The sequence below is a fragment of the Panicum virgatum genome, chromosome 9K (assembly GCF_016808335.1).
Source record: "Panicum virgatum strain AP13 chromosome 9K, P.virgatum_v5, whole genome shotgun sequence".
Lineage (NCBI taxonomy): Eukaryota > Viridiplantae > Streptophyta > Magnoliopsida > Poales > Poaceae > Panicum > Panicum virgatum.
In genome coordinates this window covers 56,257,269-56,270,117 of record NC_053144.1, presented here as the reverse complement: position 1 = coordinate 56,270,117, position 12,849 = coordinate 56,257,269, and the positions used below count along the sequence as shown (strand labels likewise).

General features: G+C 44.6%; 1 protein-coding gene and 1 long non-coding RNA gene across 6 annotated transcripts; one reads left to right on the top strand and one right to left on the bottom strand.

Annotated features, from left to right (window-relative positions):
- The first annotated feature begins 3,992 nt into the window (after positions 1 to 3,992).
- On the top strand, positions 3,993 to 8,429 carry LOC120652524 (probable ADP-ribosylation factor GTPase-activating protein AGD14). 5 transcript variants are annotated; one of them, XR_005666593.1, is made up of 14 exons: positions 3,993 to 4,388; positions 4,521 to 4,582; positions 4,810 to 4,897; positions 4,987 to 5,048; positions 5,129 to 5,228; positions 5,501 to 5,890; positions 5,975 to 6,496; positions 6,654 to 6,773; positions 6,897 to 7,037; positions 7,109 to 7,198; positions 7,287 to 7,383; positions 7,817 to 7,940; positions 8,043 to 8,088; positions 8,176 to 8,429. XR_005666593.1 is itself a non-coding variant. In XM_039930378.1 (14 exons), the coding sequence occupies exons 1-14, from the start codon at positions 4,287 to 4,289 to the stop codon at positions 8,219 to 8,221; spliced, it is 1,971 nt and encodes a 656-aa protein (XP_039786312.1). In that variant the 5' UTR covers positions 3,993 to 4,286; the 3' UTR covers positions 8,222 to 8,429. The 5 variants fall into 5 exon arrangements, 4 of the variants coding, with proteins under 4 accessions (XP_039786312.1, XP_039786314.1, XP_039786313.1 ...); XM_039930378.1 differs by having other exon boundaries at positions 7,306 to 7,383; XM_039930380.1 differs by lacking the exon at positions 7,109 to 7,198 and having other exon boundaries at positions 7,306 to 7,383.
- Positions 8,430 to 8,852: 423 nt separating this feature from the next.
- Positions 8,853 to 12,313, bottom strand: LOC120652526. Its single transcript, XR_005666594.1, has 3 exons — positions 12,230 to 12,313; positions 9,941 to 11,136; positions 8,853 to 9,151 (listed from the first exon to the last, which is right to left on the bottom strand). It is a non-coding gene; the product is annotated as an uncharacterized LOC120652526 (long non-coding RNA).
- Between the last annotated feature and the right edge of the window lie 536 nt (positions 12,314 to 12,849).

The following is a 12,849-nucleotide window of genomic DNA, read 5'->3' as shown; positions in this document are numbered from 1 at the left end:
AATGGCTTAGCAATACTTTTAGAAAGTGAAAGATATAACTAGAAACTAAACAAATGCAAAAACTTAACTTGAGAACATGATCTAGCAACCAAAATTTACCAGCATGATGAGCTATTGATAAAACATGCAACAATATTTTGCCAACATTTATTGACAACAGAAAATATTTAATTTAGTCATAGCAAAACAAACAGAATAAAAATAGATTTACAAACATGCACATAGCTTATGGTTCTAAAATTTTTACAGTGAACTAAACAGGTAAGCTACTGCATAAATTTCATAATTTTTGAACATTCAAAACTGCAGATATTAAATAGACAAGCGTAAACAAGCATTAACCATGATTAAATCAATACATCATGAAAAAATTAAACAAATAGCAAGTTAAATATTTTTCCTAAGTTGTACATGCCAAATCAAAGCTAATCCAACTGGTTTTACATTTTTACCATTTTTCTACTATTTACTATGCATTTTCAAAGCTTGCAACCACTTAAACTAACATTTAAAATAGAGCAAAAACTATTTAGAAACTGAAGATCAATTTGTAAGGAAAGTTGTAGATCTTAGGACAAGGAATCCAACAAATTTTAGTTTGCATTTTTCTGATTTTTTTACGATTTACTATGATTTTTCAAAGTTTCAGCCAATTATTACAAAACAACCCTTCGCAGCACTATTCATTTGAGTTTATAGCTATGCAAATAACCCCCTGAATTTGTTTCAATTCTTGCCCGAGGTCCCTGGTCGCGAAACAGAGTAGGGGCGGCGATTTCTGGCCCGATTCCGGCGGCAGGGCTCAACGGCGGCATGGGGGAAGTTAGGGAAAAGTTAGAGGGACTCGAGAGCTACCTCTGGGTGGTCTCGGTTGATGCCGGGGTGGCCGGAGGATGGCCAGCGACGGAAGCAGGCGGCCGGCGGCGGCCCTGTGCCGCGGCGGCGGAGCTCCGAAGGCCTTGGGTGACGGCGAGCGGGCCGAGGAGCTTCACTGCAGCAAGAGGATGCGATTTCCGGGGTCGTTTGGGGTCGAGGAGGACCGGAGGTGGTTCTCCGCTGTGCTGCAAGGGCAGCGGCCACGGCGTGCGGCCGCGAGCTCGATTCCGGTGAGCTGGTGGCCGGAGCAGCGGTCGGGAAGCTTTACCGGGATGAGGCGAAGCTAGTGGGATGGCTTGTTCGGGCGGAGGTGGGTCGGGAAAGGGTGCTCCGCGGCGATCTCGGCGTGGAGGTGTGCGGCGCGGTGCGCGCGGCGCGCAGGCAGCCGGCGGCGCAGGCGTGCGGCGACGGCGTTTGCGCGTGAGTAGAGGAGGCATGGCATGGTCGGGGCGGCAACGGCGTAGCTCGGCTCGTGGCCTCGACGACCATGGCGGCGCACGCGCGAGCTGGAGGCGAGGGAGAGAGCGAGCGCGGTGCCGTGGTCGATTTGATCACGAAAGCGAGCTAGCAGTTCGGGAGGCTTCCCGAAGAATATCTGGACCCAATAGTGCACTATTAGTACTAATGATCCTATTAAGCTCTCAATTAATCTTAATTAAGATAGTTAACACACGGGGTGTTACAAGTACTGATGGCTAGCTGGTGCTGGTGCTGGTGGCTGGTGTTGATTTTGTGTGAGAAAGAAATATGTTGGCAGGATGCAGCGAAGATGAAGCCGGTGTTTTGCTGCTTGCTACCGTGGCCAGTGGCAGGCCTTCTGGACCTTTCTCGTCAGCGTCAGGGTTGAGCTTGAGCCTGTTTTGTCTGGAAGGACGGGCCGAACCAAAGCCAGGCTGGATGGGCCTCATCGGGCTGAAATTGCCTAGTCGGACCCACCAACCAAAACAAATAGTACAATCTGAGCCTTTGGGCCCTCCAACAACAAAAGGAAATAGTAGACCACTGAATCTGGGGCCTCATCCACGCCTAATGAGATCGACTGAAACCGAGAGAGAGAGATCCAGCCAGCGGTACTCACTCCAACCAAGGACCACGCCCTTGGGTGGATCCATAATCCATGGGGTTTGGATCCACGTGGTTGCACCTTCCCAGTTGATCCTGGTAGTTGCGAAACGATCCTAGCTGTGTGTGCCAGTTCAAACCCAACAGCGCCAACGCCCCATCCACCTTCTCATCTGCGCACCTAACAAAGGGATGGGGCTGCCGCTGCATTGCTATAGCTGTTCAACCACCAAACCTCACGCGTACCCGGCGAGCCGGCCTTTTGGCCAGATCAGTAGATCCAAGCTCCATCCTGATTTACCCCTAGCTGTGTCCCTTGGTTTCGACAGCGTCATCTAAAGAAAAGTTAAGTTGCTCCAAGGGAATTTACGCTCCGGCCACAACAATTGGTGCTCTACGGTTTGCTCCGGATGCGAACGGTGCGAACAAGACAAGCGTTGCCGCGTTTCGCCGTAGTTCAGGGACCCAGGGTGAAGCAGGGTCCTCCTGGATGGCGTAGCTATTGCTGTTTCCCACGATATTCACAGATCCATGCGTCCACTCTCAAAGTATGGGTCGCTTCTTTATTTTCACGACCGTGTCTGAGTATATTTTTCATTAAGAGGAGTATGGGTCACCCCTGGATGCATCCACCAGCACTAATGACACAGGCCCTAGAGTTAGGAGAAGCCCCGATGTTTAAAAATCAAGCATATCAATGCGGACAACATTTATCTATTTTTTTTGTTTAAAAAAAGAGAAAGGAATCTAGAAAAGGGGATAATTGGCTGCTGGCTCCCTGTGCCCCTCTGTTGGACAAACATCACTGACTATTTGGCCCTGTTTAAAATTTAAGCCGTTGCAGCGACACCAACGTCGCACCCTGGCAAGCGCAACCCAATGCGCAAATCCAATTTCACACTTGCTCGCTTGTTCCAAAACGAGCGAGGGATCCGACCCTCGCGCTTCTTTCCCTTTCGGCTGGGCGCTCCGCACCTTCTTCCCCTCCCTTTTTGGTTGCGCCTCCCCACCGATCCAGCCTTTCACGTCTCCCAAATGCTGCATCCGGACGTGCTCCCCGGGAGTGCCAACGGACAACGGCGAGTTGCCACGTTATAGCCACTAGCCAGTGGCTCACGTGCGGCGTGCCTGGCTATAGTGGATCCCAGCATGCGACAGCTTGAATTCTTGAGCGCAGCAGTGAACGACATTCTTGCTTTTTGTGTTTACTCTTTCTTGGTATTGAGCCGATTCTCATATGTTACTCTTTTTTTCACTTCTTTTGTTGTGAAGTATTTGTTCTTTATAGCAGTAGTTATGAGCACATATGAGTTACATGTTCTTTTATACAAGTTGTATATAGTCTCTAGATGCTGTGTATATAAGTTGTGTTATAGTATAATAACCTTTTTCCATAAATTATGTATATAAATTTGACTCGTTCCAATAGTTAAGGTGAGATTATTGTATATATTTTTGTGAACAAATTATGTGGATAAGTTTGCATCATGTCAATGACTTATGTAGAAAGGTTATTTGATATATTTTTTTGCATAAGTTATAAACATAATTTTTTGATTATAGAATTAAGTAATATAACATTACAAAATAAACATTTGTTATAGCCTTTTTAGTGCATAAGTTATGTGCATAACTTATTTGTGCATATAAGTTAAGCAACATACTATTGTTGAATTTTTGTTATAGATGGCAACCTTATATAAGTTTGTATAAAAAACATGCAACACGCCAACCCACTGAATTTTACTATCCAACCTCCCACCCAACTTTTATTCCCTATATTTTCATTAGCCCTGAATGTTTTTGCGCGCTAAAAAAGAATGCAACAGTGGTGCCCCGAAAAGAAATGGGCGGCTGTGCCTAGGAGGCCAGGGGGGTGCGGAAAAAAAAATGCAAACTGGTTCCGCGGGCACGGAACAACCAACGCCTGGCGCGCGTGGAAAGCCGAAAAGAGAATGATCTGCGTGCAAGTGTGGCTGAAAAAATCGATTGCGACCTCCGTTGGTGGCGAGCGCTCGTGAATTAGCATAGTAGCCCAACCCAACGCCGAGCCTGCGGACAGGCAGGACGCCACTCCCCCGTCTCGCTTCCGCTGCTGCCTGCCTGCTGCTTCCTCCGCTGCAATAAAAAAAAAAAAACCGCACGCATTCCGCTGGAATAAAATCCCGCTCCTTCCGATTCCGCGGCGTCCGCTCTTCACTAGTGGGAATCGCCCGGAGCCCGCTGCGGGACTGCAGGCCGGGGCCTCGCGCTCGATCGATTCCGGGGGGTGGGAGCAGCGGGCGGCGCGGCAATCCACCAGCAGGCTGAAGCTCTCCGTCCGAAGCCGCTCCGCAGGGCGCGAGGCGATGGTGGCCGCGTCGAGGAAGGAGGAGGAGAGGAACGAGCGGATCGTGCGGGGGCTCCTCAAGCTGCCGCCCAACCGCAGATGCGTCAACTGCAACGGCCTCGTAAGGGCTCCATCTTTCTCCGTCCTTCTGCGTGGCCCGTGGCCTTGCTTCCTGCCTCTGATCCCTGGCGGCGCTCGTCGATGCTTACTCAATCGACAATCTCCATGTGGCGTGGCTGTGACTCTGATCCAGGGGCCGCAGTACGTGTGCACCAGCTTCTGGACCTTCGTCTGCGTCTCCTGCAGCGGCATCCAGTGAGTGCTGCATTGCCTTTTCCGCTCCTGTCATCCGTGCCTCTTGTTATTCATAGAGTACCAGCGATGCATTTTAGCTGTAAGTATTCGACCGCTTCAGCATACTGCGCAAGTTTACAGGATTGCTCATCTGTTACTGCAATAAAAAGAAAGCATTTGTTGTTTCGTTCGCGCATGCTGGTGGTCTGATCTCTTACTGTCATCCTAACATATCGACGCACTTGTAGTCGTGAGTTCCCGCACCGTGTGAAATCCATCTCCATGTCCACGTTCAGCACGCAAGAGGTCGAGGCTCTCCAGAAGGGTGGGAACCAGGTGAAGCCATCTGCTGGTTCCGTTCTGCTGTTCGCGGCTAGGGGATGCTCTTTTGGTTCATCTGCTAACTCTTCAATCGATTGATGCAGCGAGCCAGAGAATCGTTATTGAAGGACTTTGATACCCAGAAAATGAGGCTACCTGATAGCAGGTAAAGAAGAATCCAGTCACTGTTATCTGTTGTGGTAATACATATCAAACGCATGCTCTAACTAAAACCTATTGTTGCAGCAACATTGGCAATCTTAGGGAATTCATAAAAGCTGTTTATGTGGAGAGAAGGTATGCTGGTGGGAGATTTTCTGAAAGGCCTCCAAGAGATAATAAACAGGTAAATTTGGTTGGGTCTTAGAAGTCTAGCTCTTATCTGCCTGAAAACTATCCTTTATCACTCTCGAATTTTGACTGTCAGCGGATCCACAAGCCTGCTGCTATATCCGCAGATGTCACTGAATACTCAAGGAGGTTTATCTGTGATTAAAGTTCAATTATGTTTTACTCATTAAGGAAAGTCTTCATAGTTCATATAATGTACCTTTCCTAGAGTATGTGGCAGCAACGCGTCCTTTTGAACTCTTAAGTAAGCTATATTCAATCTTTCAGAACCAAAAGGCCCATGAAGAAGAACATAGAAGGGCAAGTTCCTACCATTCATTTTCACAGAGCCCACCTTATGATTACCAGTATGAAGAGCAACGCAATGGCAAACAATCTGCATTTCTTAGTAGGAAGCCTGGCTCAGATCGAGGGCTTGATGGGAAGATTTCTGGATTTGCTTACAGTTCACATAACCTGCATGAGAGAATGTCTGAGGACAGATTTGCTGGTGAGAGTTGCGGATCAAGGTCTTCCAACTGCTCAGGGTCAAGCATGAGTGATACAGTTAGAACTGCACCCCAGTCACCTAATTTTCCTGATAATGGATGTTTCAGTGCCCCTGTTCTACAAGATCAATCAAATCAACAGAGTTCTTATGGACTCACTAGTTCACAGGTGGGTGGAGATGTATTGCCTTCTTTAAAACCATCAACTTTCATTTATTATCGCATTAAATAAATATTCTACTCTCTCTTTCAGATAACTATGCAAGCAGGAAACATAGATTCAATCTCTACTAAATTGGGCAAGTCAAGCTTATCTGATTTGATTTTTGAGGATGATAATGTTGAAAGAACTCAGAAACCCACCAACTCCGCTGCTCCAAGTTTCATAGCCTTTTCTGATGCTATTAGTGCCCCAAATCAAGATCACGTTAATTCCACAGCTGCTAAGAAACATCAAGTAACTGCCTTGGAACAACCTATAGATCTGTTTGCAGGTATACCTACTGAAACTCTGTCAGCTGATAAAGTGATACCAGCAGCTCCGTCAATAGACAATTCTGGGTGGGCTACATTTGATACACCTCCAGAACAAAAGCAACTTTCAGTCGCTGGGCTTTCTTATGTTGCTGCCACCAGCAACGATAAACAGGCTTTAAGTCATGATTTGTTTTCATTTGAATCAAATGATGAGCCAACATGGTTCCAGAGCTCTAAGGATAACACTTCTGTTACCAATCAGTCTACTGCTTCATCTCCTGATACAGGCAGTTCTCAGGTAAGGAACATTTTCGTTGACCTAGGTTTGCTCTTCCTATTTAATTTTTATGTCAACATGTGTTCTCAATAAAATGAAGTTGACGTGTGCTCCTTTTAACTTAGTCCTGTGCTTCAAATCTTATGTTTGAATTTTTCAACTTTCTCTTCTACACCAGCCTTGGAGTGTTTTCGATGCTTCCAGTGCTAGCACACAGTACACTGCCGAGGGAGATATATCATTAATGACTTCTAAATTGCAAGTTCCAAAAGGGCTGGTGGATGACAATGTTTCTCAGGTGGTTAAACCATGAATTTCACTAATAAGTGATTTATTTTCTTGCTGTCAAAATGACAATGTTGGTGGATGACAATGTTTCCTTTTTTGTTGCAACTCATATTGTGGTTGTTTTTATTTGTAGCTCTGGCATTCATTTGATGATGTCAATGGGGTTGTTTCTCATGATCAACACTATGCTCAGCCCCGAATTGATGACCACAGGAATGTTGTGAACATATCCCTTTCAACCAGCAACCCATTTATGTGCTCTGTAGTTTCAAAGGTATACCTTTTCCTCTGCCTTTTTTTTATGGTATCAATAAACCGGCACTAAAGGTATTTCCTTCCATTTAGGAATCTCATGATGATGATCCCAATGAAGTATTAATGGTGGATGGATTATCACCTAATACATTACTTTCTGCTTCCGCACAGCCATCTGTGGTATCTGCCAATCTTTAAGTGATATGGCTTCTGTAGTTCCTATCCCATTTAGATTTTGGTATATAGTTGATTGATTTTGGGCTTATAGATTACCTCTTATTTTACAGGAAGGAGCCTCTACTGAGCATATGACACTGAATCCATTTGATCTTCCATTTGACACTCATTTGGAGACCCCTGATCTGGTATCCTAATGCCATCTTTTTCCTTCCATTGTGGAGTTTTCCTTGGGTTGATCTTTTTTTTTATGCATACCTTCGGCAAAATGGTTTCTCTAGATGGCCCCAGTAGCCAGCAGAATCTAGTAAACTGTAAAATGTGACGCCAATATAGCCTAAAGCATTTCCCTTCTGTATAAGTACTATATATGCTGTGCCTGGTAGTCTGCAAATCGATAATGGTCTAGAACAACTGTTGATATATGTTTGCAACAGCTGGAAAGTCATGCCAGTCATGTGACTTCAGCACAAACAGTTTATTGTCAAAGGTCTGATAGTATAGAAATTAAGAAAAATAACAACTCAAACATTTCCAGTGATGCCCAGCATGGCCAACTTGCCACCAATGTCCTGGACTAAAATTGCTATCCAAGTTCCTGACATGCTCCATCTTTTGCAGTTCATGGACATGAGTTCATTGCAAGAGGCCTTGCCTAATCCAGATCTCTCAACTTTCCTCGATGGTTTACCTGAAACATGGTTCTCCAGCAGTTCTTGCGCTTATGTTCCATCAGCATCGCATGGTATGCTTTCCTGGACAGCATATATCAACGATCATCTTTCTAATGTTCACACCAAGGCCACCGGGTATGACACTATACTGTAACAATATGTGCATGTTTCAGGTGGACTACCGTGCCTTGTCGAGCAGGCCCCGAACTCTCCGCTGCGGTAAATCACTCTATCATACTGCCTGCTTCAATGTGACCCATCGATCGTTATTCAAGATACTCACTGAGACCAGCTTTGTTGATTCAGGAACATACCGGTTGGCACTGTATCGACAGGAAATCCTTTCGCATAGATGGTGGAGACGGAGAATATTCATGTTGTTTTAGTTCAGTGAGCTTATTAGAGCTAGGCAGCCGATAGGGCCGCCAGGGTTAAATGGAGGAATATTTAGCAACTATAAGGTTTCTGCTGGTGCGTGGAATGTGTATATTCTTTGTCCACTCCATGTACTCTATCCAAATGTTAAAATGAACAGGCTGGTTCATTGAGATTGTTCCCAACTTTGTCAGAGGATGATTCACACCAGAGTTGTTCAGACTACCGGGCGTCCTGGTAGCATCTTCACCCTCTGATGACTTCAACTCCGCCGCGCGCCACTGCAGCCTGGCCCAGCTGAGCTGTGTTGTGAAGTATTAGTGAATTGCCCACCTCTTTTCAATAGTTTAAGCTTTTGGGTTCATCTGGTTGGTGCATGAAACCTAACATGGTATTAAAGCCAGAGGTCTCGAGTTCGATTCTTGGTAGAGGCATCTTTTAACTTTTAAGTCCTCCGCTCCCTTCTTTATTTCCATATTTGTGCCTTGGTCGTAAGGTCCTCCGCCAGCACCTCGTACATAAGCCGTGGCCTTTTGTTGCGTCTGTAGTGAATCAGTGGCAATGGCAACGGGCTGCACTAAAATCAACCCAGTATTTGCTGCGGACACTGGAGCTAATGCCTCTTGTCACCCCAATGAGGCAATATGTTGTAACAAATTATATGATTTCAGTTGAAGATCAGAGATCGATTACATTTTTATCATCATCAATTCATCGTATCTCTAGAAAAGTCAGCACTGACGAGAAGTTGAGACGCTTGTCATGGAGATCCACTATTCCACTTGCATCCTCAATCATCGCACGACTTTTCTCCCCAGTTGCTGCAACCTGTTTATATGTTTTCCTTCGCTCCAATATATCGTCGCAGAATCACAGTTGATCAGGACAGTCACCCAGAGCAGAATCACTGTTAATTCCAGCAACAGTACATGTGTATTGGACACACAAACATCCGATTAAGTCATAGTGTAAAAGAAGAAGGGAAAGAAGCCAATACATTTATTTGAGTTAATGAGTTTGCAACAACAAGCTTTAGGGCACGTCCAGGGGTGGTAATGGATCATGGCCCTAATGACCTCTTCATAGCCCAACATGACCCTTAAATTTTTTAGCTCAAAATTATATAAAATTAGAGCCCGGCCCTTTTAATGCCCGGCCTTTATATTTTCGAGACCAAAATTTATGGCCCTTTACCACCCCTACGTACAACACCCAGAAAACGCCATCGATTTGCATCGATCGCTGCAAAATACGTCTTCATGGAGGGCATTTGTGGCGGAACCGCCCAATTTATCCCGACTTAAGAGTGTATGATCACCTTTTTACAAAGATAATCCCGCTAACGCTCCTAAGACAGAATAAATTCGGTAGTCTGTCGGGTTTCACCCGAATCATCTACCGTAACTATGTCTCAGATATGCGTACATGATCGATTTGCATTGGAGCATCAGATATCACACACAGACGTTGGAAGTTTATATATATATATATATATATATATATATATATATATATATATATATATATATATATATATAAAGATGAGATTTATTACACAATAAGAGCAAACCTTAGTTCAAACCATTTCTATAGAGTTTGAAAGCGTAGACCTTCAGCCGTAGGGTTGGTTAGCATGCAGGTTTATTATTCCAACAAGAGTTTATAAATCATTCAGAGATGTATGGACTCAACATACTCTTTGAGTCTTGGTGCTTCGCTCCTGCGGCTCCTCCAACAGTGCTGCTAAAAACATATAAGCACAAACACTGAGTACAAAAAGGTACTCAGCAAGACTGACCCGACTAACTGAAAATAAAAGTAAAGGATCAAGGAGAATGCAAGGCTATTTAGAGTGGACTAGTATTTTGGTTCAAAAATTTGGACTCAAAACAGTAACTTCCTAAACTGAGACTCATGTACTGATACTAGACTTGAGAATAACCCTAATTTATAGTCATCATGATAACTCTAGGTTCACAAGCAACAACTTTTATACTGGTTGCATCATATTTAGTTACGATGTTTAAGCGAGATCAAACGGCATTCATATCCGAGAATTGCGGCGATTCGAATCGATTTGCATCCTGCAGAAGATAACTGGGCACACGTCACGCACAGCTTCCGGTAAACTGCCCATGGCAACCTTTCACGCGGAGGATACTAAACCCTGAACCAAGATTACCAACACCCGGGTTCGCACCCCCGTGATGGAACCCCCCGTCGGGCCTAATCTCAACACGGGTTTCAGGCTACGCCCCCGCCACCTATATCCACATCGAGTGGGGTACAACTTGGTTCAAGTATTTAGGTCAACCAAGCTATCGGGTTTACTGATTCCATATGTCAGCATATGACCAGCTTGTTCAACGTCTGATCAAGGTTAAACATACCATAGTTCCTTATTCTTTCTTTAGAAGTGAGGACAGAGTCAGAACTCCTCTTCTGCTCTGTACTCAACGACCACCATACTTGTCACCAACCAATGTCTTGTTTCATCAAGTGAACCTTCGAGTAATATTTGGACCTTTGGTTGCTTTTAGTGTGGGTTTCTTTTAGACACCTTGGTTTGATCTATCTAGTTGAGAAGGTGGCAAAGATGTCCTTAAAACAAGGAAGTTGATCATGCATCAAATGGGTTTCAAGCAACTCCTAGACTTAAGCACTTAGATGCAGTACACAAATAATAATATAAGTTAATTAAAATTAGTAGGCATAGATGCTACGGTGCTTGCCTTGCTCCAATTCGGAAGGTGAAGTTTCAACTTGAAGTTCTTGTACGATCTTGATCATGATCGACTTCCTTTCTCCCTTTTTTTTTTTGAATCCTCCGACGTCGGCTTGACGAGCTCGGCTTGGACGACTTTCCTCTAAGCGAGCTTGGACGACTTTCCTCTAATCGTAATGATATGCAGAGTCAGTATATGCAAAAATATTTTAGAAAAATGGATCACAACCTCCCTTTTCGATAGAGTTGTAATCCAACCCTAACTACCCTTCAAAGAAAAACCTAACACATTTTATCCTAATTATTTAAGCCTTAAACAAATTTTTAAACATTTACTTAAGGTTAACTTGAATTATTCTATACTAAGAAAATCCTAATTTCCTATTTATTATTATTACTAATTATTTCTAATAATTGGTTAAGAATCATCCATATTTTTTAATTATATGAAATAAGGATTTAGGTATTTATTTAAATCCCTTAATAAATAAGGAAAATAAATAAATAAAAATCCTTAATATTAACTTAGGGCTTTTATATTTTTAGTGCATAAATAAAAATAAAACAAACCTAATAAAATTGGTTTGACTATTTTTGGACATCTCTACAATTTATAATAACTGAAACAAGTTAATAGCAAATAAAAGAAATCTAATCTATAGTTTTGCACAAAACCCCCTGGGAAACTTACTCCTCTCACATCTACCCGTCCCCTCTCTTCTCTCTTACAGGTGGGGCCCGACCTCCTCTGCTTCCTCCTCTTCTCTCAGCTTACGGCCGAGCGGAGCACAGGGGCGGCGGCGGCCCTGGCTCGCCGGCAGCGACCACGCCGGCGCCCAGAACGGACCCGCGGACTTCACCTCGACCTCCTGCTCCACCTGATCCCCTAGCCCCCCTCGAGCGCAGTCGCTCCCCGGCGAGGAACGCACTCGCCGGCGAGGAACGCACTCGCCGGCGGCGGCCCGCCTTGGCCCACGAGGACCGGCACAACCGGGCCTCCCAGGCTCACCCAGCAAGCCAGGGAGCACCACGGAAACCCGTGGAGCACGCAAGGGCCCCCAGCCGGATCACGGGACCGACGGAGCACCCAGCTCCGCGGGGACCCCCCACGGCCGCGACATGGCCACGGCGGCGCACTCGCGCTCCGGCCACACCCCGCAAGGAACGGGCTAAAAGATCGCTGCTACACCACCTGTGACCCCTTGAGACCCTCCTAGCTCAACTGAATCGAACCAAAAATGCTCAGACGACAGGGCTCACCAGCGGTCTGCTCTGTTCTGCACGGTGGCGGGCTGAGCAAGAAGGGTTCCGGGGTTCATTTGGACTAGAAATACTCGCGGCGCGTTGTATGGCCAGTGTGTGGTTGCTTCCAGTTGAAAAGGCACACAATTCTTGGTTATTTAGATTACAAAAGATGGAGTACTGTCAAAAGTACGACATCGATCATGTTATTTATGTTAAGCAGAACATATTTCCATCAAAATTTAAAAATTATAAAGAACGTAAATCCCATCAATAGATTATAAGACCTGAAAGCAGAACTATGATTTAGTATACATAACTACTCTTTCAGGTTTATCATTTAATAAGCATTAAAAAATTCAGAATCCTTCTTCATTGACATAGTGAACTGCATTTGATTCATTTAAATAGAGGGACTGATATTCGAAATATAGTTGACAGTAGTAGACTGCTGGCTGTTTATGGTTAAATATGTAGAAGATTAAGCTCAAATTTTAGCTTAATGCAACTACAAAAACAAAGCGATATACTAAAACAGTTCACACGTATATATATGCAAAGCTCCATTTAGTTTGTTCTGCATTTGATATATAGAGTTACTATTGAAGAGTAATTTTGTATTTAGCTTAGGAATCTGC